We start from the raw sequence: 27047 nt of genomic DNA on the forward strand, positions 1-27047 counted from the left end.
GTACACCCTTACTGCTTACATAGGAATTACGATGCTAAGTAGCAGACAGGTGTTGCTAATCAAGTGCCCTAATTGATCATCAGCGTGTGCGACTACCTCTATAAAAACCAAAGTTTTAGCAGTTTGATGGTCTGAAGGATTCAGGTGTGTGTTAACATAATTGCCAAGGAGCAATGATTCATGACAGTGACAGTGCGACCAGCTACAGATGGGTATCTGCTCCAGTTCTCGAAGTAAGGATACTGCTCTAGGGAAAAATAGTTCCCAACGATCTCTACAACCAAAATAACGATACGACACTGGAATCACTGGAAAACAAATACTGTTTATTGGGGGGAAATAGGTTGTTATGTACACAGGATAAGGTTATGATGAGAACACAAACAAGGCGTGTACAGGTATAGTTTCCTATAGCCAATGGGCTGTTGAAGGTGACACAGGGACCAATCAGAACGATGCCTACTATTTGGGTGATGGCACCCGCAAGTGGTCACAAAGGGATACGGTTACTGGGGAGAGCATAATTAGCACAGAGCTAAAAAAACAAAACATTATAACTTATCATAAAATAACATATTAACTACAGAAACGAACAGCCAAAATACAGTAACACATATATATTAATAAGATCCACATGTTAACAGGAGCAGCTCCTGTTACAGAGGGACACAAATAAATTAGAACTCAAAAGGGACTGGCTAAACGAAACAGGGACACTTGGGATGTGCATGACCACATCTCTCTCACACAGGTTGTCACCGCTCTGAACGAATGAATGGAACGCCTGGAGTTCACGCGAGACGTGACACGCGCACCCCGCAGCCAGCTCCCGCTTTCGTCATCACCCCACGGGACCGGATCCCGGAAGTGAGACGGGAACCTGTAAAGCGGATCTGACACGGAACAATACAGCGCACTGGTTTCGGTATACTTACGGTGCCCTGAATCAGTGCGGAAGCCTCGTTAATACGGGACGTTGTCGCAGGTTTCTTTGGTCGGCTGGTTAAAGCCCTGCAGGTCAGGGCTGCGTGGGCCGGGGCCGGTGCGTTGAGAAGAAGCAAAACCAGCTGCCTGCAGCTTCCTGTCCAGTATGGAGCATTGACAGTCTGCGCCACAGACAGACGAGCGGACACCCTGATGGGGCACTGGACCAGGGGGGAGCCCCGGCTTTTTTAGGGGTAAGGCCATATCTTTGTTAGCTGAGCTTCTAAACCCGTGTGTTCAGGGGGAAGCTGCAGCGCTTCAGGGGAGGGTAACGGCTCGCCTAGTGACAGATAGGGCTGGACTTACTGATTGCGGGAGGGAACCAGTGACAGACACAGCTCACAATCCCATAACACGAGACAAAGGGAGACACTAGTACGCGATGATAACGGGGAGGAAAAAAACCCAGGAGAGAGAGTGACAAGGAAGCACCCCTGCATTTAGTGACAGCACAAGAGACAGGGGCCTAAGCCTGGACCTAGTGCTAGCCTGAGACCACAGTGACAGCTGGAGACAGAGAGAACTTCTGGTGCTTTAGGTCCATGCCACTGGTTACCATGGTGATTGCATCGTATGAGTAACTCCCTGCAGCAGCAGTTGGAGCTAGTGGGAGCAATGAGTTGGCAACAGTAAACAAATAAATTGTTCTGCATACCTGTCAGATATTTTTAATTAGAAGGAAACAAAACCTCATATAAGTAGTGACCCAGAAAAAAAAAATATATATATATATTAGTGTGTGTGTGTGTATTCTTTTGGTAGTGTTACAACATACTTCTTTTTCCCTATGGTTTTGCAATCAGGTTGTCGCTGTAACGCGGTTTGCAATTATTGTATTCCGATCCTTTCTCAATACGATTTGGCACGATTTCAGTTTGTTTTCAGGTTACGGCGATCACTCCCAATATATTTGGCGGTGTTGGGAATGCTTTATTCTTTTGCTTTCGCTGTGTCGTAGAATGGATCTATTTCAGAGACAATTTAAGTTGCGTTTCCTTGAGCTTTTCATCCGAGGAAAAAAGTAACCTAGAAAGTTTCCAGATCAGTAAGAATCTAGTGGATATGGCCCTGGAACATGAATGAAACCGACTGATATTCTGTGCAGTGTACCTGTACGCAAGGTCTGGTATCTCGTTGACCTGCGTTGCTGTTTTCGCTGTGCATGGTAGTAGCTTTACGGAACATATGCAGCCCTGGTGACACACGTCACACGTGGGCCGACAGCTGGCATTAAAGCTGGCTTTATATATGGCTAATTTAAAATGGATTATTAAATTATAATCATACTGGTTTTCCTCGCTCATCCATGGCTTTGTCTTGGACATAGTTACATAGTAATGGTAAGATGGTCAGGGTTTGGTTTGGTTTGGTGGCACATATTAATGCTATGTGAAGCCTACCAGTAAGCTGCGGAGCTGCCGTTAAACTTAATGAAGCAATCAACAGCTAAGTGACAGACGTTTTTACGAACATCTGTAGCAAAAAGTCAAATATTACAAGGGTGCCCTCCTAAAAGGTGGCTCCTAAAGATAGCTTTTCCACTTATCCAAAAGTATCAGAATGTCACCTGCTACCTGGTGTTTTGGCAATCACAGTCTGTGTGTGCCTAAAATATGAAGTGTATGTGTACATGCAATATAATATTATTATTATATTGTACATATATCGCCTAGCCTGCGGAAACATTGATCGAATGCTTCCGGTAACATGTAGTAGGCAGTTTCAGCATTTGGTGTCCGATTTATTGTTGCGACACAATCTAGTAATGCGATCGGCAAAGCTGATATTACATTCCACGTTGGCTATTCATTAAGTGTATAAGTCAATGTATATAAATCATGTTGCATAACACGGCATTTTTTTGTTTTATGACATGTTTCTATTTATATTTCTTCTATTTATAGTGAAGTGGATATATAGACAATCCCTCAAAATACATGAGAGTTCTGTTTTCTTTATATATATATATATATATATATATATATATATATATATATATATATATATATATATATATATATATATATATATATATACACATACATATACATCTTTGATTTGGTCTACGAGTATATGAAGGGTATTTTCACGTCTGATGGTATTGAGGAATGAATGACTGGCGCTTCAGACAAAGTGTCAAGTAGAGATGGATGAGCCTGTTATTTTGAGGAGGCATAACGTGATCTTCTTGGTATATTTGGGTACTTTGGCTACTTCTGTTGCCGGATAGTTTGCAGGGCATGATGTGAATCCAATAAGGGCCATTGTTATTTGCTGTTCTTGCATGATTTATTCTAGACTTTTAAATGCTGGGGTCAGTTTCACCCAACTGTGCAAAAGTAGATTTATTAGCCTGACTCAGTTCTAATTATATTGCTCCCCTTCAGACTGAGACAGAGCGGCTGACGGATCATTATAGTACGCTTCATGCTTAGCGGGAGGGCTTCGATCTGGCAAAGTTATTCCAAGATTCTTATTCTTCCCAGTATGAGTACTTTGGATTACAGTAACACCGGCCATGTGTCCTGGAGGGGAATGATCATATCTATTAAAGGGTGATACCTGGACATGACGACAAGCCGACTAAATATGCAATTATAACTTCTAATAATAATTATATGCATTATCTTCACAGCCATGTCCCACCCAGGTTTGTAAAGGCCGTGCAGGTGTCTGGCTCAGAGCGATACCTGTCAATACCTGGATGTTTGTCCGTAGGCAATAGTTATTCTAAGCCTGCTTGTCGACTAAAGACATGCAAATTGCGCTCAAATCTTCTTAAATGACTGAACGGTTTCTTTTTACCTATCCAGTTTTCTTACATTGGAACTCCTTTTACAAAAGACATTAACGATAATTTTCAATGCATCGCCTTTTCTAAAATGTGTGCAAGTTATAGAACTGGTTTACGGGATTTCAGGTTCAAAAACAATTTTTTTTTTTGTTTTAATTTTGGAAGCTGTTCTAAATTGCAAAAAAGTGTGGCAGTGTGTGTGTGTGCAATATATAGTTAGGCCGAACTAATCAAAATGGTGGCAAGAATTCTGCACAGATTTAGAAGGAAAAGGCACATTTTGCTGGTTTTTCCTTTAGTACCAAAGCTGGTTTTCATTACATGACAAATATCCTTTCATAAGCAGTAAATGTAGTGGCGCATGCACACATTATATATATATATATATATATATATATATATATATATATATATATATATATATATAATTTATTTATTTATTTTTACGATGTAAGCATTTATTTGCAGGATAATGGGGTAAAAACTGTCTAGAGCTGCCATCATGAATCGGGCCGCCTATGTTTTCATGCGGTACCGCGCATGCTGTGAATGCACGTTGAATGACCCTGCTGGGTGTCTAATGGCACCTGCTTTACCGCTCCCCTGAATAAGGTGCCGGATGATGGAGGAGCTAAAAGAGCTGGCTCCTAACTTTTTTGCTGCCTCCTAGATCCAAACCACATTTCTTGACCCCTGGCTTATTGGATATTTATTTCAGTTGGCTTATTGCAAATATCCGATCTTGGTTGTTGCTGCATATTCTGCAGCGCTGTGCATGTGTTCATTTTTTAAACATTACAAAATGTGGCCTCTGAAATCATTGGGAATTCAGGTGGTATCTGTGCCAGCGGCTGCCACTTTACTTGCAAGTATACCATTTGGTCTAGATTTATGTCAACGGAAGATAAACCAGTAGAAATATGAGGCGAATAGTTCCATTGTATGCAGACATCTAGTAAATGGAATGACCGCGAGTGAAAATCCGCCACGGAGAGCGAGCATATATAGCCTATATTTTGTATAAGGTGAAATATATTTCAAGGGTTATTAGCTGTTTAATGGGTTCTGTTTCATCCACCCATCTTTCCTTGATTGTATGGCTAAAGCGGGACCCGTAATGGTCCTGAGGTCCCCTAAATGGCTTTGTGTATGGGACCAGGGCAGGAGATGTCTGAATAACAGGTGCCAGGGGCCAGAAATAACTGAAATGGTTAGGATGGCCTGTTTTGTACTGTATTTGGGTGCGTCTTGAATTTCCTTCTCTAACGTGACACTGTTCTCTGCACTCTGCAGATCGGTAAATACAAAGTATTATAAGAAGTTATTTGGCCAAGGATTTGTTTGATAATAGACATGTGTTGTTGCTCTACCTCTTAACTCCATCATTAATATATGGTCAGTGTACGATTCTCTGTCTCCACAGCCTACGTCATAAATAAAACATACACGTGGTGACTGAGACTTGCGTGAGGCACGTGGATTACTTTTTAAGAAGCCGTGTCACCAACTTGGAATAGGGACATTCCTCCAGCTTCATCTTCATTGCTGGAACTATTTGCTGGAGTACGTTTCTCTGACCTCTCAAAGCCATTCGTTGCGCAGAACATCAATTTACACCAAACAGATAAAAATTAAAAGGAGAAACGAACAGAAAACCCAACTAGTCACTTGGAGAGTAAAATAACAGCTTTTGTGTCTGTAGGGTTCCACTTTTTTCTACTGAAAATTATATCTTGGCCCCTAGTAAGCACACTAGACGTGTCCCATCATCAGATATATACCTTCTCAGTACATCTCACACTTCTGAGCCGGTCCAGAGGAGGTGGACCTAAAGGAACCATAAGTGACCTCTCCTGTGTGTTGTGGAACCGTACCAGTCCAAATAGACAATTTGGTTTTTATTTTCTCTTGTGCTCGTCGGAGAGATTATTCTCGCATCTAGGATTTTTTTCTTTGCAGTTTATAAAGTCCATAGATACGTCACACTTGCTACTAATGACTCAATACCACAGACTTCACAATTCCTTCCAAACGGCTTAAGTTGCGCCAGCCATATTTTTCCTTTTTGTAGGGTGTGCGTTCCCCGTTCTAAAGTTATGATCTATGAGTTATTGATGTTTGTGTTGGATATAACCCTGGAAGAAATGGTTTCCTGACTGCTAGTGGTCGCTTAGCTTTTCAAAATAATCCACTATCCATGAGGGGATCCAGGCATCTATGAGGGGCTGGCATTACTCAGCCAGTTTACATTGATGCTAGTCTTAGAGGCAACTCATCTGTAACATTTTACACTTTGCAAAGGGCCCTGGCTGGAGTCCCAGCTTCAAAAGAGGAATTTATGTTGTTAAACCTGTTGGCACCCTCTAGATTGTAAGCTCCTTTGAGCAGGGCCCTCCCCGCCCGTTTCTGTTTCAAATTGTTATGTTATATACTACCTATGTCCTGTCCACCCATTGTACAGCGCTACGGAATTTGATGGCGCTATATGAAACACTCAAATTAACCCTCTCATGCTCAAACTGGCCTTACCATCTCTACCAGGTAGCAAATTCATGAATGCACTACACAAAGTGGTGTGACAAGTGCTGGACCCGACTGGCAGTAAGTATATCATGTTGGGAGCAAATACAGAATCCTCCCTGTGCATTTCCAAACGGGGTACCCACATGAAAATGTAAGGGATCATGTAGCTATATTTTGCATTAAAGTGCATATGATGACTGGAGTCTCCCAGACTGAGGTCAAATGCAGGTAGTTGGTGACAGCGTTTCTGAAACCCATTATCTTTATTCCTTTGTGTGTTGATCAGAGTCTAGAACATTGTGAAATACTCGTTTTTGTTCCAGCCAGGCAGGTTTTAGTAGAAGCCCAAACCACACGCTCGTCCGTTAACATTCCAGGCTTATTGTATGTGCAAAGTGAAACTTCCTGGGTTTGGTGACTTGAAAGACAAAGGCTGGAAGGGTGTTCTCTTTCCATATATATTTTGAAAACCAAGGTGTCCTTTACTGTGTATTCTATTGAATTATTAAAAAAAAAACCCAGAAATATAACAATGTATGTTGTCTTAAGAATCTCTAAACTCTGTCTCATTTCTAGTTACATTCGGCTAGTTGTATTCGTGCCTGGGCTATATATGTGTATATATATCATCAGTCCATATAGAAAAAAACTCACTCACAGGATTTAAGAAAGCAATCAATGATAACATATTAATATTACAAATGTTATGATGTCTTACTAAAGTTCTGTGAGTGCTTTTTTTCTTCTTCTTCTATATGGACTGATCTGTTTTGGTGGAACAGCTCTGGGATACTGGTTGAGTTTGAGTAAGGGCTGAGTGCAGAAATATATACATACAGGACCTGGCATGCCCTTCCTACAGCAGAAGCTCATTGGGGTTGGGCGTTCATAATGACCCAAAAGTCACTTTATAGAAACACCCCAGTTAATAGTGAATGTAAAATTCTCATTTAAGGCCATGGTGGGCATTCTGCCCAACATGGCCTTAAATGAGAATTTTACCACCGCTTTTTTTGCCACCAGTGCCGTCCCCTCCACTCAGTTATGTGTTAAAGTCAATGTGAAGACCCCAAGCCACTGGGATGGCAACAAATACAGTCTCAGACTGTGCCGGGTAACACTTTCCCAGGATCTCCCATTGACCATTTGATTGAAATCCTGGTAGCAAGTTGTAGCACACGTTCAGGACTGCCAGCATTGATTAGTTTTGCAATTATTTTGTAATGCTGTTATCACGACACCTCAGGGCAGGGTTGGGCAGGTCGGTGTAGCACGCAGGAGCAGGCAGCTTGAAATCTGTTTAGCCAGAATGTAGTACACCTGTAGAGATCAGTATAACATGGCAACAAGATCTACAATTCATGGAGCCATGTCTCCCTGGCTTAGGGCGAGGCAGCAATTTAAAATGTGATGTGTTGGCATTTCCTGTGCACAGCAGAAAATAACAGGGATCATTTCATACGCTGAAGGATAAAACACAATTAGTGTGCTGTGTATATTTCTAAGACCTGGAGCAAGGAGTAATATACAAGCATCAACTCTCTGGGGGATTCTTTTATTATTTTGAGTGCTGTACAACCTCCAAACAGGTAATTTATACTTCATCATACGGCTCAAGTGTCCTTGTTTTCACACAGTCCTGATTTTCATGCACTGTCCCATGCCCCACTTTTGCAGGCGGTAGGGATCAGGGGAGATCATCTGATCCTGGGCCATGGAGCTGTCAAATGAGGTCTATGCTGTTGCTGCCACATTGGCCACCTCACAATGCTCTTAAGCTGAGCACCACCAGATGGCTCTTTATGTATGTGGGGGGGGGTAGGTGATGGTCCCGCTCCTTTATGTGCTGGTCACACCCCTAACTGCCTTTAGCCACACCCCCAACACAATGTACTGGGATGCATTGAAAGATGTATAAATAGGAAAATGTTTTCCTATCCAAGGACAACTATTGTATGAAAGTATTGTAACGTTTGATGAAACCATCCAAGCAGGCCCGGACTGGCCATCGGGCACACTGGGCATTTGCCCGGTGGGCCGGAGCAGGGCCGCGGCCGGGCCAGCCCAGGCCGCGGCAGGGTTGGATTGACTTAGGGGCTAATGGAGCTGCAGCTCCAGGCCCCTACCTTAAAATAGGCCCAGTCAGGACCGGACTGACTGGGCCTATGCGGCCGTCCTTAATGCAGGGCAAAAGGGGCACCTGCCCCTTAAGCCCGCAGCAACTGCGACTGGGCCTGTAACTCTAGCAGCGGGCCCACTACTTACCTGGCAGACGCGCGTGAGCAGCGTCTCTTCTACAGCCAGGGGGACGCAGGAATCCAACGGAACCATGTGACGTATGTCACGTACGTCACATGACCCTGCTACGCGTCTGCTTCCCCTGTGCAGATCTGCAGAAGTCTGCGAGCGGCGCGTACATCATTAGTTCAGGTGAGGGAGGCTGTATGGAGGATGTGAGATTGAATGAAAGAATGAATTAAGGAGTATATGTGAAGGAGTGAGTGAATGAATGTTTGTGAATGAGTAAATGTAAATGAGTATCTGAATGAGGGAATTCATGAGTATCAATGTATGAATGAATATCTGAATGAGTGAATGATTATCTGTGAATTAGTGAATAAATATTTGTGAAAGAGTGAATGAATATGTGTGTGTGATAGCATGGATGTGTAAGGGGGGCAAAGATGCCACAGGCAGGCTGTTTTGGTGGCAAAGTTGCCACAGGCAAGCTGTTTTGGGGGCGAAGATGCCACAGGCAGGCTGAGTGAAACCGTCCGTGGAAACCCTCCGGATGCGGCTGTCAGTGTGACAAAGCCTGTCCAGGTGTTTGTGATTGGGTGTCAGTGTGGCAGAGCTTGTCCTGTTGTGTGTGTGTGTTTGGGTGTCGGTGTAGCAGAGCCTGTCCTGGTGTGTGTGTTTGGGCGTCGGTGTGACAGAGCCTGTCCTGGTGTGTTTGGGTGTCGGTGTGCCTGTCCAGAGCCTGCCCTGGTGTGTGTGTGTGTCTGGGTGTCAGTGTGGCAGAGCATGTCCTGATGTGTGTGTCAGTGTGGTAGAGCCTGTCCTAGTGTGTGTGTTCGGGTGTCAGTGTGGCAGAGCCTGTCCTGGGGCGTGTGTTTGGGTGTTGGTGTGGCAGAGCCTGTAACCAATCCTTAGGTTACTTTATTCAAAGAAAGCAAAACAAAAAAGCAACGTTTCCGCCAAACGTTGCTATTTTTGTTATGCTTTCTGATTTTGTTTTGCCCTTTTTTTCCTGCTAGCTCCCAGCTTCCTGGGAGTTGAGTGCTGAACCATTTTTTTTTTTTTTTTTTTTTGTCCTGGTGTGTGTGTTTGGATGTCTGTGTGGCAGAGCCTGTCCTGGTGTGTGTTTGGATGTCGGTGTGGCAGAGCCTGTCCTGGTGTGTGTTTGGGTGTCGGTGTGGCAGAGCCTATCCTGGTGTGTGTGCTTATTTGTTTCCTTAATTTACAGTAGGAACTATTTCATTTTTACTTATCCAGAGATAAAATGCCCTCCTGAATTTGTAGTGACTTCAGGGGACAAAACATTCAAGGCCCTGAAATCATTTAGTGGAAAAGATAAGGTATTGTGTTATTTACTCTATAATATTTTTTTAAAGGATTAGTTGTACTAAATTGTGGCTTCAGGCTTCCCATGTTGAATGAGCAAGTATTATGTATATGTATGTACATATTTTTTCATAAAAATGGGCTGCTCAGTCTGAAATGCCCGGGCCTATTTTTTGTCCCAGTCCCGGCCCTGCATCCGAGTGATTTCTGTGACGAGAACACCGCTATTTGAGCACCGCAATACTAGGTTGCTAAACACATCAGTTACTTATGAAACTGTACAGAAGATCATATAGACTGCTTTCTCTAGGAATATGACAGTGTCGTTTGTGCTGTTTGTTGAGCTTGGTAACGAAAAGCATGCATATTATGTGTTCCAATTCACAAGAAGCATGATGAGCCGATCATTATTTTAACTGCTATTACCACTTTATGGTAGGGAGTTTAACAATTCATAGTGGATGTTTCCCCTGCTTTTATGATCCATTGTTCTACTTTCTGCTGATTAGAAATGTATTTCGTCCGATAGATATATTCTGCCTGTGGAGTTCATATATATATATATGTATATATATATGTATATATATATATGTATATATATATGTATATATATATATGTATATATATATGTATATATATATATATATATATATATATATATATATGTATATATATATATATATTCAGCACATGTAATGTAGAAACCTGCTACATCAGACCTGAGCACTGCATATTGGCCATTGGATACTTTTCACGCGTGTGTGGAATATATATAGGTGTTATGTCATTTATAAAGTGTGTGTAAAATATATATATAATTTTTTTTTTAAATGATATAAGTGCATTCTTCATAATAAAAAAAAAAAAAATAAAAAAAATGACTTTTTATTTCTCCAGAAAATGCAGGAAGCATCAGAAGATATATCCACTGGAGGGATTTTTGAGTCCCATAGCCATTGATTTGGGTCCACTAACAATCCATGTAATGGCGCAGAGCAGCCACCAGCTGGACATCCAGGTATTAAATGATCTCCAGCAGCGCTTCCCTGAGATTCCACCGGATGTGGTGTCTCAGTGCATGTTGCAGGTATGTGCTGGTGTGGTCAGAGCCACCTCTAGCTCATGTCTTTTGTTCTTTCTCATTTTATTTTGACATAAAGTTAAAGTTCTGTGTCGTATTTGTGTTCGCCTGTGCTCCCCTATGTATAATAAACAACGTGTGTATATACAATGATGGTTTTGCATCTTTGGTTTGCCATAACTCATCTACTGTAGATGCATTGTGTTCTGTAATCATTTTCTAAAATAACTGCTTCTGTGTCTAATAAGTGTAGTTTCCATTCTAAAATAAACCAGATATGGTAATCAAACCAATTTATTGTCTGGTTGCTGTGAAAATTGAGCATTGAGTTTGCCTTTTGAAGTAATGGTAGGTGAATTATTAAACCCAGGTCTGCAGTTAGAATGTCAGAAAGAGAACACATTAATATTAACTTGGAAATCGTCCAAGGCCCCTTTGCCTAGAGAGCCTCTTGAATTTGTTTTGTTTAAAATATCCTTATATAATGGAGGCATAGAGGCAGATCACATTAAGGAACAGCTTCTTTATATGTAGGAGAACAGGGTTACTATTATTCGTTTTTGGGTAACCGGATCAGCTTGAGCCACCCTTGGACTTTATCTGTTTTGTTCAGCATAATTTGTAGGTTTATTTCAGGGGTGAAACTGAATGGTATAATTTTGACATGGTGTAAATGTAATTAGCAGTATGCGATCATGTATATTAAAATATGACAATATGTCACCATGGCATCTTTGAGGACATAAAAAATTTAATAAAAAGGCCCCATGCACGCTTGTAGAGAAAAAAATAAAAACAATTATTTATGACATGTAGAAAAGCCAACGTTTTGATTTAAACGTGTCTTTTTGAGAGCCGATGCAAAAATGATAATGGTACCATGACTCTGGAGTCCCGTGTGTGTGTGTATATATATATATATGTATGTGTATATAATATATATTATACACACACCTTTGGGGGGGCTTGGTTAAGTAATGCTGTTTGGAATATTGAAACTTTCTGAAAAGTATACTATAGATAATGCATTTTTTGTGGAGAATTAATAACGTGCATTTTATGCAAAAAAAAATAAATTATAATCCATAAAAATTGCCTGCATCTCATATTTTCAATACTTGTTAGTGAAGTGATAAATGATGCCAGCTGTATTTTTCTTTTAACACGTTCTTCATAGTTCTTCACTGTAGAGCACAAGGAAGAGCTTACAAACGGACATAATAATTATCTTAATAATAATAATGCGTAGCACTTCCGTTGATGCCTGTGTTGCTTATAATGTACAGAGATCTTCAGAGAAAGGGGCATATGAATGTTTTTCTGCCCTGGAATGGCTGGTTTAGTTCCAGTGATATTCCCCTAGCTGACCCAAAATATCAAATTTAACACTTCGCTGCCCCACTTGGAAAAAAACCAGTGCATATTGCCATAGTTATAATATGCACGTATAATTTCATCCCAAGGGGCTAGGAAACGCTCTGAATAATATGCACCCGCTGTTCAAGTGTCCAAGAGAAAAATGTGTTCTAGTATTTGCTTTGCATGTGTTAAGTGTACTTAATGTTCATTGTAAGATGGCAAAGCCATCAATTGATATCATATACCCGTTACATCCCTTAGCTATGCGCCAGTATCATTCTTCAGGGCAGACGAATTCAGAGTGATACTGCATAGCATGATGGGTATGTCATAGCGCTATAATAATCCTGCAGAAAAAAAAGAAGTCAAGACGCCATTGCAGGAAATAACTCTGGCAGCCTGAAACAGCAATAAAATCAAGAAGTCTAAATGTGGTCTTATTCTTTTACCTGGCGGTAAAGCCAGCAAAGAACGGCACCCGTGCTAATGTCTTCATTACAGAGTATATACCTTCTGAGATTTTGAATGATAGCTCTGCAAAGTACTTAACTTTACACATCTAGAATCCCACGGTGCGTTAGGTTCTTGCTTATAATTCCCCTTCAAACAGTTACACTGTTTTGATAGACATTGTGATTTTGCCCCAAACATTAAGGGAAGGAAGGGCTTGTGCTTGAAATAATGATCTGCCCTTTCAGGACAGCCAGCAATATCTGCTTGCAGGCAGGGATCTGGATGCCACTCTTAACATAGGCTGATGAGTGTAACTTAACCACATCCCTTCTCCCCTTTTGTGAGCTAAGATGAGAGTTCCTTACTGTAAGGGAACACAACTCATTGAGCCCATGAGCTGCCAGTCACACAGCTCCAGAAGATAAGGTGCATCTCCAATAGAAGCTGCCATTACTAGTAGCTATAGACGTGCAACTGCCAGCCATTCATTCACAAGCAGTGTCTCGTTCTGGCTTGTTTTGGTTAAACCAGGGCTTGACAAATTTGTTGTGAATCTAGGCGCCAGGTAAAAAAGTTAGGAGCCAGGATTTTTTTAAACTAACAGTTGGTCAGGAGTGATCTGATCATCATCAGCCCACTTACTAAACTCACAGCGTTTGACCTGGAAGCACCCTGGACTTTCAGGTCAGTGCTGTTTTTTTTGTTTTTTTTTTAATTATTTTTTTTTTTTTTAACTCTTTCGATGCTGATGTTCCATTGGAGCACAGCATTGACTGATATTTAGTCCCCACAAGCTTGTGGGGACAAATGTTAACCCCTGCAATGCCACGAATGTGTCATACACAATTGTGGCATTGAAGGGGTTAACGCTGCACTGCCTCTCTCAGGGAGCGATCAGGCAGCAGGGGGTGTTTTGGCTGGTCTCCACACTCATGTGGAGACCGAAGAACCCTCTCCCCTGTCCCTGAAGCTGCCTCTGGCAGCTGGGACTCAATTGCTGGTCTATAGACCAGCCATTGCAGGGGGGAGTCTTTGATGACTGCTGTAGGCTTCCATGCCTACAGGAATCATCAAAGGGCTTGTGGGGGCTCGTTTTTGCTGTTGCTGGTCTGCCTGGGCTTCCAAGCAGACCACCAGCAGCAGAGCCCCGTACAAAACGGGAATTAACCCCTAAATGCCGCGATCGCGGCATTGAAGGGGTTAACGTTGCACTGTCGCTCTCATGGAGCGATCAGGCAGCTGGGGGGGTGTTGGGTCAGGTCCCCTTTCCTGAAGCGGCCTGTGGCAGCTGAAAACACGATTGCTGGTTTTGCAGCAACCGCGTTTTCAGCCTACAGGATCACTCCGTGGGAGTGATCTCAGGCTCGGGGGGCGGGCTCTGAGTGGCTGTGCTGTCTGCCCAGACCCCTGGGCAGACAGCAGCAGCAGCGCCCCCGTGTGGTGACTCAGCCTCTTACATCCATAATTTTTTCTGGATGTAAGAGGCTGACAAAACCTAGGCGCCAGGACAAAATTCTCTGTCGCCATGGCGATCTGGCGCCTGGGATTTGTCGAGCCCTGGGTTAAACTATGCAATGTGCTGGGGTTGATCTGTACATCAGGTGAAGGTCGGGGAACCTTGTAGGGTATTGAGTTTTCCCATTATTTATATTTGACGGACCTGTCTGCCATTTTGGATTCCCTTTGACAATAAAGATATTGTGAACGCAGACTCAGGTCCTCGTGGGTTATGTAGAGGGATGGTGCTGTTGAAGTCCTGGCCCATTTTTACGTTCTGATAAAGCCATGTAAAGTAGTGCGGTACATTCCTCCTTGTAAACTTATTTCTGGGTTTACATAGCATTATGCTAAAATTACTACTATGTCTTTTTCTTTTGTTAATTATTTTGGTGGTGGTTGTCTTAAAATGACTTAAAGGAATAGTAAAATTCTAACCTCATTGCTAGTGAATTGAGGTCATAACGTGGCATTATTTCAGAGTATTTCAAATGGGCAAGACAGACAATTCGATTTTTATTACATGCATAAAACGCTTTAAGTTAATGTAAGATACTGTTTTGTGGCACTTGAAGAAGTATTGCCCACTTATGTAAATATTTAAATGAAAAAAAATCCTACTGCGCAATATTTGCAGTCCTATTTATTTAAAAAATCTGACTTGACGTCACCATATGCAAATATTTGTCATTGAGATTTGTACAAGTATTATAAATCAGGCTATTTTTCATCCTTGTATGATTATGTTTGTCGTGCATGTGTTTCAGGATCGCCTGGCTACAAAAGCTGCAAACAGTAAAGCTCTAACCTACTATGTGTTGTAGTTTTTCGCATTGATACATTTTGGTAATGTTGGTTTTCTTTTCTATGTGTTAAAGAACAACAGCAACATCGATGCCTGTTGCAGAGCCCTGACACAAGAGAGCTGCAAGTACCTGTACATGGAATGTCAAAATGTGGATGACACGAGACTGAACAGTAATCTTTTGCACATCAACCTTGGAATCCATCCTAATGCCAATTACCAGCTGGGAGATGGCAAGCAGGTTAATGGCCGCCCTCTGGTTCACAGCTCGAGTGATGGGCACATTGACCCACAGCATGCTTCAGGCAAATTTATCTGTTTGGTTCAGGAGCCCCATTCTGCTCCAGCTGTTGTGGCACAAAACTACAATCCATTCTTTTTGAATGACCAGAGTCGAAATTCGCCAACCCCACCGCCACAGTCTCTTCAGCAGCCAGGTGTCAGCACGCCTGCTATGCAATCTCCTCTGCCTACTTATATGCACATACCTCGCTACAGTACAAATCCAATAACTGTAACAGTATCGCAGAATATACAGTCTGGTCACAACGTGCCCAGGGCTTTACAGATACTTCCTCAAGTTCAAAAGAATCCCTATGGGACCCCCGGTTCTATTTACATTAGACAGTCTTCTCAAAATTCTCCTGGACGGCAGACTCCACAGAGCACGCCTTGGGCTACCTCTCCGCAAGTTTCTCCGTACAGTCCTTGTCCACTTCCTCTTTATCCGCCAAGCTATCAGCCTCCACAGTATTCGCCTAAACAGACTCAGATTTCGCAATCTGCTTTTCGTTCTCCTCCTACATCTCAGTGCACTTCTCCCTACAATTCCCCACAGCACCAAGTGCAGCCAAACCAGCTGAGCCACCAGACATCACAGGTCTTCATGCCACCCAGTCCATCAACTGTTCCGCCTCACCCGTATCAGCAAGCACCCCCTGCTTATCCAAAGCAAAGTAGCCATTCAGTATCCTATCTTCCCTATGGATCTGGTCTTAACAAGGGGTCTATGAACAAGATAGAAATCACAGTCGAGTCGCCACAGAGACCTGGAAGTGCAATGAACAGAAGTCCCTCGCCAATAAATAATCAGTCTTCCCAAAGGAATCCTCACCCTGTTTATGCATCAAGTACACGGTCCGGCTCGCCTTCCAGAGGGATACCCAACCAGCCAAAGCCTCCCTACAGTGCAAACCCATTGTATATTACCTACAGCCAGCCACCCGCCACCCCTGGCTCTCAGTCTCCTTCTTCACGTGTGCTGATGTCTCCGTCAAATCCAACCGTTTTTAAAATTACAGTTGGACGTACCCCCACTGAAAATCTTTTAAACATTGTGGACCAAGAACAACATCCTGGAGCGCCAGAACCTATACAGCCCATCTCCTTGATGCCAACTTCGGGTGTAGAGAAAGGAATCCATAGCTACAATAGGAGCACTAGTTCTGGTTCAGACGATTATGCCTACACCCAAGGTACCAGTTCTTTTACTGTTATTTGTGACAAATTGAGTTAACACATGAACTTGTACAAATAGGATTTCACCTTTGCATTGATATATTTAATATGGCGTAGATTTAGTGTGGTTGTGATTTGAAAGCATAGGAGCTCTTCAAAATATAAGATTTTATGCTTAAAGCTAACTTTTGTCTTGCATAAATTATATACCTTTATGTTTTTTAATATTTTATTTATTCAGAATATGGCCTCAGTTCTACACGCGTTAGAAAACTAGGAGCAGAGCCTCCAAATTACTCTTAATCCTATGATCCTTAATTATTTGCATGCAATATAATACATTTGGCATGTAATTCATTCTTAGCAAGTTTGTTGCTTGCAGCACAGTCCCTCAAACTTGTGAATATTTTCTTTTTTAAATTTGCAGCGCTATGCCCTGGACTATACGCTTCTGTTTCAGCTATTAAAAATATCTCTCCACCATTTTCACTATAATCTAATGCTGTAAATGTCTGTTAACTTGTAATACATTGCTTTGTTTACGGCTCGCATTAAGTTCTGTAGTTTAGCAGATCCAGTGTATTGTGTTAGGAAAGTGTTTCCTTAGGAGTCCGAAGTGCGCTCTGTTTAATCCATAATCCGTGTTGGATTACACATGTAATGCACGTTGCAGCATGCAGGAGAATAAGCAAAACCAGGGCCGTGCGTTTGAGGAAAAGGCAGATGCATTAGAAGGTACGTGCGCTTGAGAGTGCGAGTTCTGTGCTTTTAGCCTGCTTTGTGACATTGCTAGAAAGCTAGTTTAACAGATTGCGAGCGCGATGGAGGTCACAGCCTGGCTATTCTGCATTAGGTTTAAGAAGATTGGAGCGGTTTGGCATTATCCGGCGCGTCTGTAAGCGTGCGAGAAGTGAAGAGCACGACCATTGCAATGAAATGGCATTAACGGGGCCTGAACCTTCTGAATATTCCTTAACAGCGTAGTTGTGAGCCGGTGCATTTGGACAACAAGAATTATTATTATTTAAATAATATTATTTATTATTATTATTAATATAGTAAAAGCAGGTATATTAGAAATTGGTGTGTGTCTGTGTATTTATTTCTGTGTCCAACCACTCCCAGCCTTATTGCTTCATCAAAGAGCAAGAATGGAAAGACTAGCTAAAGAGCTGAAAATGGAAAAGGAGGAGCTGGAGAACCTGAAGGCGGAGGTGAATGCGATGGAACACGATCTCATGCAGCGGCGCCTTCGAAGAGTGAGCTGTACAACGGCGATTCCTACTGTACGGGTTTGCACGTGCCGTTAACTTTTCTATACACTAACGCAAGCATCATTAGAACTTTCCCTCGGTAAAACAAGTCTTAAAGGAGCATTCTTCCAAAACAATGCTGTGTCTTGTACAGCAACATCCTTTATTATTGTTCTCAGGACTTTTTACAATTTATTTAACTAAAAGTACCCTTTCGCCTAATTCTGGGCCATCACTCGGTGATGCTTTAGTGTGCAAACCGAGATCTGCTGCACACGTAAATCTCAGCCTAGATTGCTGTGCTTTTCAATTAAGTATTTGCCAGGATGTCCCTAAATGTCTGTAGAAGGACACCGGTTGTTACCCTGACATATGACCCTTCTGAAAATCACCCCATAGTGTTTTGCAGTTAATGCAATATGATTTTTCATTTGTGGGAGGTTTGAGAAAACAGAGTGGACCAACAATAGATTTCCGATATGTGATGAAGGAAGAAGTGAAGAGGCGGGTGTGATGTAAAAGCTGCAAAATATAAATCTGCATCAAAAAATGTATTCAATTAAATTTAGTTACTCTTTAATAATACTTTACAAGTGCTTACTAAAGGTTGCATAAATTCCAAGTTGGGTTTTGAGACATCACGCATATTGCTGGTACCCGATGCTGCTCTTGATTGCATCCCTTCTTGACTCCTAGCGTTTTCTGTCCGTCTCCTGTATTTCGCAGGGATTTGTCCAGCCCCGGCTCGGTCACGGGAGGTCTGCTTTATGAGTGAATTGCTTTCCTTCCTTAACCGGAAAACTAATTTCTGATTAATGTCTTTGTTAGTCAAGCAAAAATTAATGTTGTTTTTCTTCACTAGTTTCTCCTTTTTTCAGCCAGAAGAAATGACCAGATTGCGAAACCTCAATAGGAAACTCCAAATTAACATAGATTGTACCGTGAAAGAAGTAGACCTGCTGCAATCAAGAGGTATATCTCAAAATATCGCACAATACCAAATGTGTTGCGCAATCAGTGTTTGTGGCTAATGAACGCCTTTTAAAATAAGAGCATGCAGGACCTTCCTTGCAAACCTAGGGGTGTGTTGGCTACCCCGGGAGGTTGCAGGGTTGAAAAAAATGCTAGACCATCAAGGTATTACAAGCAATAAAAAAAAGAAAAAAAAAAAAAATATATATATATATATATATATATATATATATATATATATATATATATATATATATATATATATATATATATATATATTACATTTTAGTGAGCACAGTTTAGTGAATGATTACAAAACTGTTTTTGTTAACTTGAGGCAAAGGAAATTTAATTTGCAAAGGAACTGCAAATTCTTAATCTCGAGTATTCATTAAGATTAACTGGCCTCACATTAAATCTCATGGCATCCTACATTAAACACACAGTGTCTATTTGCTTCCCAGCAGGTAATGGTCTCTAAAGCCCTTCAGTGAAAAAAAAAAGGCTGCAATCGAAAAGATAATACATTTGAATTGTCCTCTTGCATCGGTTGCCTATGATAAGCCATTCCCTCTTTTAATGAAAGCATACCTGTCCTACCACTCTGGAAATGGCAGTTTTTATAGGTATTTATGAATATCACAAAATCCCGGTTTTAAAAGAACACATGAGTAAAGGGGGACACTCATGAATGTTTATGTTATAATCTTAAAAGCTTTTGTCTGTATGGGAAAATCAAACCACACAAGGGATGCCATTCAGCACCCCCATTACACGCAAGAATGCTGCCATGTTCCATGTATTAGCTACACGATGGGCATCCTAGGTCCTCTTTGCCTGGATCTCATACGTGATTAGCTCTGAAATGGTTAAACTCATTGCTTTGCCTGTGTGTGTGTGAGTTGCCTCCGAACTCGTTGCACTTCACTGTGTGGTATAAGAAATGATACAGTTCTGTTTCTCCTTACTAGGAATGGGAAAGCTTGATGTGAAGGCGATGAGTAACTTTTACGAAAACCTGGCTCCTGGTCCCGCTGTACCCCCAAACACATGTAAAGCCGGTATGTAGTACTCGCCTTGAAGAAGGGGTTAAATGACCTGAGCAGCTTTACTAGGTTAATATTAATGCTTACTTCAATGCCACGAAGGAACTTGGAATGGGAGCGATCATGTTGCGAAATCTTTTTCTTTAAGAGCAGCACCTGGACGTTGTAGGTTATCATGATACTTGGGTGCCACTCCTCGCAGTCCACAGCCATTTTAATTGCTTTATGGCAGAGTTTATAAAGTCTTTACTTTTCCCCGTAGACATTCTTTAAATACGTAGTTACCTGGTAGATTAACACAGAGGCATCGTGCAATTTAACATGTAGCATGGTTGTCTTGGATTAGCAAAGCACACAAAGCAGTGTTACAGCTGTCAAAAGTATTTTCTGAAAACTTTGTGGTAGTGTGAATGGCTTTTTATCAGGTGACATAAATATTGCAATAACCTTTTTCCCTTTAGAGGGATTATTGAGCAGTACATGAGCAATGCTCATAACACGCTGTGCAATGCCACCTTCTGCTTTAGGTTAAGAAGGGCCCTAATGCAGGTGTCTAAGAAACCGATTTTCATTTGTTTTCATCAGAACCCTCAGATTCCGCTTCAGGGGAAAGGAAAGCCAGAAGAATAAGTGTGACCTCAAAAGTGAAGGCTGACCCTCCAGAGTTACCTACTGCAGGATCTCCGGATATTGGTAGGTATACGTCATGAACATATTCATATGAAAATCAATGTTTCTCCTGAAGGATTAGGGAGGTCGGCACATAGAGAAGACAGATGTTGCCTTTAGGCAAAGAGCCTGATGGGTGTGTGTATGTTACATACCCCCAATCAAATGGGATGGAAATATCGTGTGCATGAGAGTCCCTTGTGTACATGGTGTTTTATAAGCATTGTTTCATGATGCAAGTTGAGGGCATTAGGATGGATTGCTTCTCTCCCTTTATTAGTGAGCATTTAAAGATTAAATAGGAAAGGGTCTGACAGAGCTGTGTAGAGTGTAGGTACAGCAGAGTAAATACAGTGGATGCCAGTAGTGGGTTGAGTGGGAAGAGCGACAAGGGCAGTAAAAAAGAGAATTAGGGCAGAGATATGCAATGTTGTTAAGGACTCTGTAGGTCAGGAGTAGATGTTTTGTTCTGGAGAGTAAGGACAGTCAGTGATTTCAGGAGTTAAGGAGAGAGGAGCATCAAGTGTAATGCCAAAGCAGCAAACTTGGTGTGTGGGGTAGATTTAGAAATTTTTAATAGTGATGGAGAAGACAGGGGAGTAGCCAGAAGCTGAGGCTTGCAGGTGTTGCGCTTCAAATAGTGGGATGTAACTCTGGAGGGATCTGTGTCACTAATGCCAAGAGTGGATGGGCAACAGTGCAAGACTCCAGAGCCTTGATCACCATTCAATATCAAATAGATGTTTTCAAATTGTGGCAACAGTGCTTGGTTGTTTCCCTACTCAAGTCCACTTTGAAGACTTGGTTTAAACCAGGCATGTCCAAAGTCCGGCCCGCGGGCCAATTGCGGCCCGCGTTCCAGACTGATACGGCCCCCCAGGTGAGCCATGGGACTTGGCGTCATCAGCCGGCGCAGGGAGAAGGAAAGCGCGAGATTTGGGCTTTCCTTCTCCCTGCGCCGGCACACACAGCCACAAGGGCATATGATAAAGAAATTGTGTAGGGGAGGGTTAGATTTCAACCCTCGTCTACAGTAACTTTAAAAAGGGTTCATGTTTGACTGTAGACGAGGGTTGAAATCTAACCCTCCCCTACACAATTTCTTCTTCAGATGCCCTTGTGGCTGTGTGTGCCGGCGCAGGGAGAAGGAAAGCCCAAAATCTTGCGATCTCGGACGTCGCTAGATTTGGGCTTTCCTTCTCCCTGCGCCGGCACACACAGCCACAAGGGCATCTGATGAAGAAATTGTAGGCAGTGGCAGAACTACCGGGGTCGCGACTGCGACCGGGCCCTGGAGTTCTACCAGTCAGGGGGGCCCAAGGGGTGCCGAGCGGTTGCTGAAAACGACCGCTTGGGCCCCCCTGACTGACAGAAATCCAGGACTCTTCTGCTGCCGCCGCCGCTGCTGCTGCCGCCGCCGCCTGCCTCTGCGCTGCCCAGAGTGCAGTGTTGGAAGCGTGAGGCGTTTGTCTCGGGTGCCGGCGCTTCACGCTGAGCGCCGGCACCCGAGACAAACGCCTCACACTCCCAACACAGGAGTTGACGGTAAGTGACCTACAAAGGGGAGTAGGGAGGGAGTGGGTAGATCATGAGAAGGGGGAGGGAGTGGGTAGATCGTGAGAAGGGGGGAGGGAGAGGGTAGATCGTGAGAAGGGTAGGGAGGGAGAGGGGAGACTGTGAGAAGGAGGAGTAGGGAGGAAGAGGGGAGTGTGTGAGAAGGAGGGGTAGGGAGGAAGAGGGGAGTGTGTGAGAAGGAGGGGTAGGGAGGAAGAGGGGAGTGTGTGAGAAGGAGGGGTAGGGAGGAAGAGGGGAGATTGTGAGAAGGGGGGAGGGAGAGGGGAGATTGTGAGAAGGGGGGAGGGAGAGGGGAGATTGTGAGAAGGGGGGAGGGAGAGGGGAGATTGTGAGAAGGGGGAGGGAGAGGGGAGATTGTGAGAAGGGGGGGAGGGAGAGGGGAGATTGTGAGAAGGGAGGGAGGGTGGAGATTGTGAGAAGGGAGGGAGGGTGGAGATTGTGAGAAGGGAGGGAGGGTGGAGATTGTGAGAAGGGAGGGAGGGTGAGGGGAGATTGTGAGAAGGGGGGGAGGGAGGGAGAGGGGAGATTGTGAGAAGGGGGGGAGGGAGGAAGAGGGGAGATTGTGAGAAGGGGAGTAGGGAGGGAGAGGGGAGATTGTGAGAAGGGGGGGAGGGAGGAAGAGGGGAGATTGTGAGAAGGGGAGTAGGGAGGGAGAGGGGAGATTGTGAGAAGGGGAGTAGGGAGGGAGAGGGGAGATTGTGAGAAGGGGAGTAGGGAGGGAGAGGGGAGATTGTGAGAAGGGGGGTAGGGAGGGAGAGGGGAGATTGTGAGAAGGGGGGTAGGGAGGGAGAGGGGAGATTGTGAGAAGGGGGTAGGGAGGGAGAGGGGAGATTGTGAGAAGGGGGGTAGGGAGGGAGAGGGGAGATTGTGAGAAGGGGGGTAGGGAGGGAGAGGGGAGATTGTGAGAAGGGGGGTAGGGAGGGAGAGGGGAGATTGTGAGAAGGGGGTAGGGAGGGAGAGGGGAGATTGTGAGAAGGGGGGTAGGGAGGGAGAGGGGAGATTGTGAGAAGGGGTAGGGAGGGAGAGGGGAGATTGTGAGAAGCGGTAGGGAGGGAGAGGGGAGATTGTGAGAAGGGGTAGGGAGGGAGAGGGGAGATTGTGAGAAGGGGGGTAGGGAGGGAGAGGGGAGATTGTGAGAAGGGGGGTAGGGAGGGAGAGGGGAGATTGTGAGAAGGGGGGTAGGGAGGGAGAGGGGAGATTGTGAGAAGGGGGGTAGGGAGGGAGAGGGGAGATTGTGAGAAGGGGGTAGGGAGGGAGAGGGGAGATTGTGAGAAGGGGGGGTAGGGAGGGAGAGGGGAGATTGTGAGAAGGGGGGTAGGGAGGAAGAGGGGAGATTGTGAGAAGGGGGGAGGGAGAGGGGAGATTGTGAGAAGGGGGGAGGGAGAGGGGAGATTGTGAGAAGGGGGGAGGGAGAGGGGAGATTGTGAGAAGGGGGGGAGGGAGAGGGGAGATTGTGAGAAGGGAGGGAGGGTGGAGATTGTGAGAAGGGAGGGAGGGTGGAGATTGTGAGAAGGGAGGGAGGGTGGAGATTGTGAGAAGGGGGGGAGGGAGGGAGAGGGGAGATTGTGAGAAGGGGGGGAGGGAGGGAGAGGGGAGATTGTGAGAAGGGAGGGAGGGAGAGGGGAGATTGTGAGAAGGGGGGGAGGGAGAGGGGAGATTGTGAGAAGGGGGGAGGGAGGAAGAGGGGAGATTGTGAGAAGAGGAGTAGGGAGGGAGAGGGGAGATTGTGAGAAGGGGAGTAGGGAGGAAGAGGGGAGATTATGAGAAGGGGAGTAGGGAGGGAGAGGGGAGATTGTGAGAAGGGGAGTAGGGAGGGAGAGGGGAGATTGTGAGAAGGGGAGTAGGGAGGGAGAGGGGAGATTGTGAGAAGGGGGGTAGGGAGGGAGAGGGGAGATTGTGAGAAGGGGGGTAGGGAGGGAGAGGGGAGATTGTGAGAAGGGGGTAGGGAGGGAGAGGGGAGATTGTGAGAACGGGGGTAGGGAGGGAGAGGGGAGATTGTGAGAAGGGGGGTAGGGAGGGAGAGGGGAGATTGTGAGAAGGGGGGTAGGGAGGGAGAGGGGAGATTGTGAGAAGGGGTAGGGAGGGAGAGGGGAGATTGTGAGAAGGGGTAGGGAGGGAGAGGGGAGATTGTGAGAAGGGGGGTAGGGAGGGAGAGGGGAGATTGTGAGAAGGGGGGTAGGGAGGGAGAGGGGAGATTGTGAGAAGGGGGGTAGGGAGGGAGAGGGGAGATTGTGAGAAGGGGGTAGGGAGGGAGAGGGGAGATTGTGAGAAGGGGGTAGGGAGGGAGAGGGGAGATTGTGAGAAGGGGGGGTAGGGAGGGAGAGGGGAGATTGTGAGAAGGGGGGTAGGGAGGGAGAGGGGAGATTGTGAGAAGGGGGGGTAGGGAGGGAGAGGGGAGATTGTGAGAAGGGGGGGTAGGGAGGGAGAGGGGAGATTGCGAGAAGGGGGGTAGGGAAGGAGAGGGGAGATTGCGAGAAGGGGGGTAGGGAAGGAGAGGGGAGATTGCGAGAAGGGGGGTAGGGAAGGAGAGGGGAGATTGCGAGAAGGGGGGTAGGGAAGGAGAGGGGAGATTGCGAGAAGGGGGGTGGGTAGGGAGGGAGAGGGGAGATTGCGAGAAGGGGGGGTAGGGAAGGAGAGGGGAGATTGCGAGAAGGGGGGGTAGGGAAGGAGAGGGGAGATTGCGAGAAGGGGGGGTAGGGAAGGAGAGGGGAGATTGCGAGAAGGGGGGGTGGGTAGGGAGGGAGAGGGGAGATTGTGAGAAGGGGGGGTGGGTAGGGAGGGAGAGGGGAGATTGTGAGAAGGGGGGTAGGGAGGGAGAGGGGAGATTGTGAGAAGGGGGGGTAGGGAGGGAGAGGGGAGATTGTGAGAAGGGGGGGTAGGGAGGGAGAGGGGAGATTGTGAGAAGGGGGGTAGGGAGGGAGAGGGGAGATTGTGAGAAGGGGGGGTAGGGAGGGGAGATAGTGAGAAAGGGGTAGATGTGGTATGCCGTTTTCAATAAACTTTGCATAAAATAGTTAATTTACATTTAATTTTAATGGTTCAGAAAATGTCAGGCAAAATGGTCGGCCCTCGCACATGTTCACTTCATCAAATCTGGCACTCTTCGAAAAAAGTTTGGACATGCCTGGTTTAAACCATCCTAGTGAGTATACTAAAGTAACAATTCCTAAAAAGCTTTCGCTATTTGACAACGTAATGCTTGGGTTTGACAGTGCAATATGTGATAATTGACATATCATTTTGATTTGATGGTTGATTTCTGACTGGCACCATGTGGCTATGGAAGCCAAGCAGTGACTGGCACAACATTTTGTATTTAAATTAAACTGTTTCAGCAGCTTCATTTTGTCCTCATTTTATTGGCTAAGATAGCGGTCACAACTATTACCCCAGCAGCACTGAAATGAGAAGGGAAAGAGGTGTCAGCTGGATGGCAAGTAAAGTTTGATTTGATGGTAACTTTGTCATTAAGCAACAGCAGAAAGTGTCTCGGTGCAGTTACTCCCTCTACAAATGATACATAGTCAAATGTTGCTTTATGTTGTCATAAGCATACCGAGTTTTAACAGGTAAACGGTTCCAGTGACCCTTATTTCCTAGCAGGTGTTTAACGCCAAGGGACGTTATTAAGCTACAATAGACCTCATCATGAATAGCCAAACGTAACAGGCCATTAAGGTATTCATAATATTTAATAGACTCCCCGGGCTAAAGAATAATTTCACCTGCTTTGTTTTTGTTTGTTTTTTTTCCCTTCCATGCCAGAACATTAATGCGTAAATATATTCTCCTGCATTTTTATAGGCCTTTTTTTTTTTTAATTTTTTTTTTTTGTAACCTAATTTCTGACACAAAACATTTTTCCTTTTTTCAGTCCATAGACAGAAGTCCAGCCCAAGGCCGGCAAGAGATGAAGACTTTGAAGGGTCTCCGTGGAATTGCAATAGTTGCACGTTCCTCAACCACCCGGCACTAAACCGCTGTGAGCAGTGCGAGATGCCTCGGTTCACCTGAGTCCGCTGCAAACGGCTTCACTTTGCTTGAGGTTTTGTTTTATATCCAGATACTATCTAGCATGCAAAAGGAAGTAAGGGACCTTACTGTATTCAGACGTACCCGCAAGCTGAGCCCAACTCCAGTGGTGCTGCTGGAAAGATGTTGGTTATAGATGAGACAGGCAGATGAAAGTCAATGTCTGGACAGCCCTGTTGGTAATCTACCAAAAGTCTCTCTGCTTAGGTGATGCATGTCTCAAGATGCAGGCCAATAGGTTACCATTGTTTGTTCTTCAGAAGCTAGAACATTCTACTTATGGGAGCGAGGGGTTACCGATACAGACCAATTTCTTTGGACTTAAGCAGAACTCTTAAGGAAAATGAAATCTTACTTCTGCTTTCCAGAGGTATCCTGCTGAATGAAGACTGTGGTTGGGAGCTAGTATTGTCGCAAAATGCTATTTTATGATGCTTATACAGAGAGAAGTAACTGCTGCTTTCTTCAGGGTAATTATGTCCAAATTCTTGTTTATAAGAAGTTGCGGGGGAGAAATAAAGGATTTAGCCTTACCTTTTTAGAGCACATTATCTGAAGTGTTATTTCAGCCCCTTTGTTTATTCTGTGTCGAGCAAGCTGTACCAACCAACTACTGGTTATGTTCACAATCTTAGTATATATATATATATAGCAAAGGCTGAAGATGGAAATATTGCTGCATGTATTCTCTATCTTTATCTCCTAATGAAATGATTCCTAAAAGCTTGGAGGCACCTTGAACATCACCACCCCAGAAAAGAAATGCTCGTGGAGAGCGTGATGGAAAGATCAAGCCTAAAAGATGTTATAAAGTGGTGTAAAGATAGTACTCCTCCATATCGTCTGTACATGCAGATTGGCATCATTAGTTTCAAGTCTACTGAACCCTTTGACTTTTGGCCATTTTCAATGGATGTGTGTATGTTTATGGTACATGCATACACGTACACACACACATAATATATATATTTTTTTTTTTTTG

General features: G+C 44.2%; 1 protein-coding gene across 2 annotated transcripts; it reads left to right on the forward strand.

Annotated features, from left to right (window-relative positions):
- The first annotated feature begins 867 nt into the window (after window positions 1-867).
- Window positions 868-26828, forward strand: TAB3 (TGF-beta activated kinase 1 (MAP3K7) binding protein 3). 2 transcript variants are annotated; one of them, XM_053455066.1, is made up of 8 exons: window positions 868-1178; window positions 10763-10952; window positions 15134-16535; window positions 17644-17804; window positions 18650-18743; window positions 19715-19804; window positions 20375-20482; window positions 25908-26828. In XM_053455066.1, exons 2-8 carry the CDS (start codon window positions 10851-10853, stop codon window positions 26045-26047), a joined length of 2097 nt encoding a protein of 698 aa, XP_053311041.1. In that variant the 5' UTR covers window positions 868-1178; window positions 10763-10850; the 3' UTR covers window positions 26048-26828. The 2 variants fall into 2 exon arrangements, with proteins under 2 accessions (XP_053311041.1, XP_053311042.1); XM_053455067.1 differs by having other exon boundaries at window positions 10763-10883.
- Window positions 26829-27047: the final 219 nt, after the last annotated feature.

Source organism: Spea bombifrons, chromosome 2 (assembly GCF_027358695.1).
Source record: "Spea bombifrons isolate aSpeBom1 chromosome 2, aSpeBom1.2.pri, whole genome shotgun sequence".
Classification (NCBI taxonomy): Eukaryota; Metazoa; Chordata; class Amphibia; order Anura; family Pelobatidae; genus Spea; species Spea bombifrons.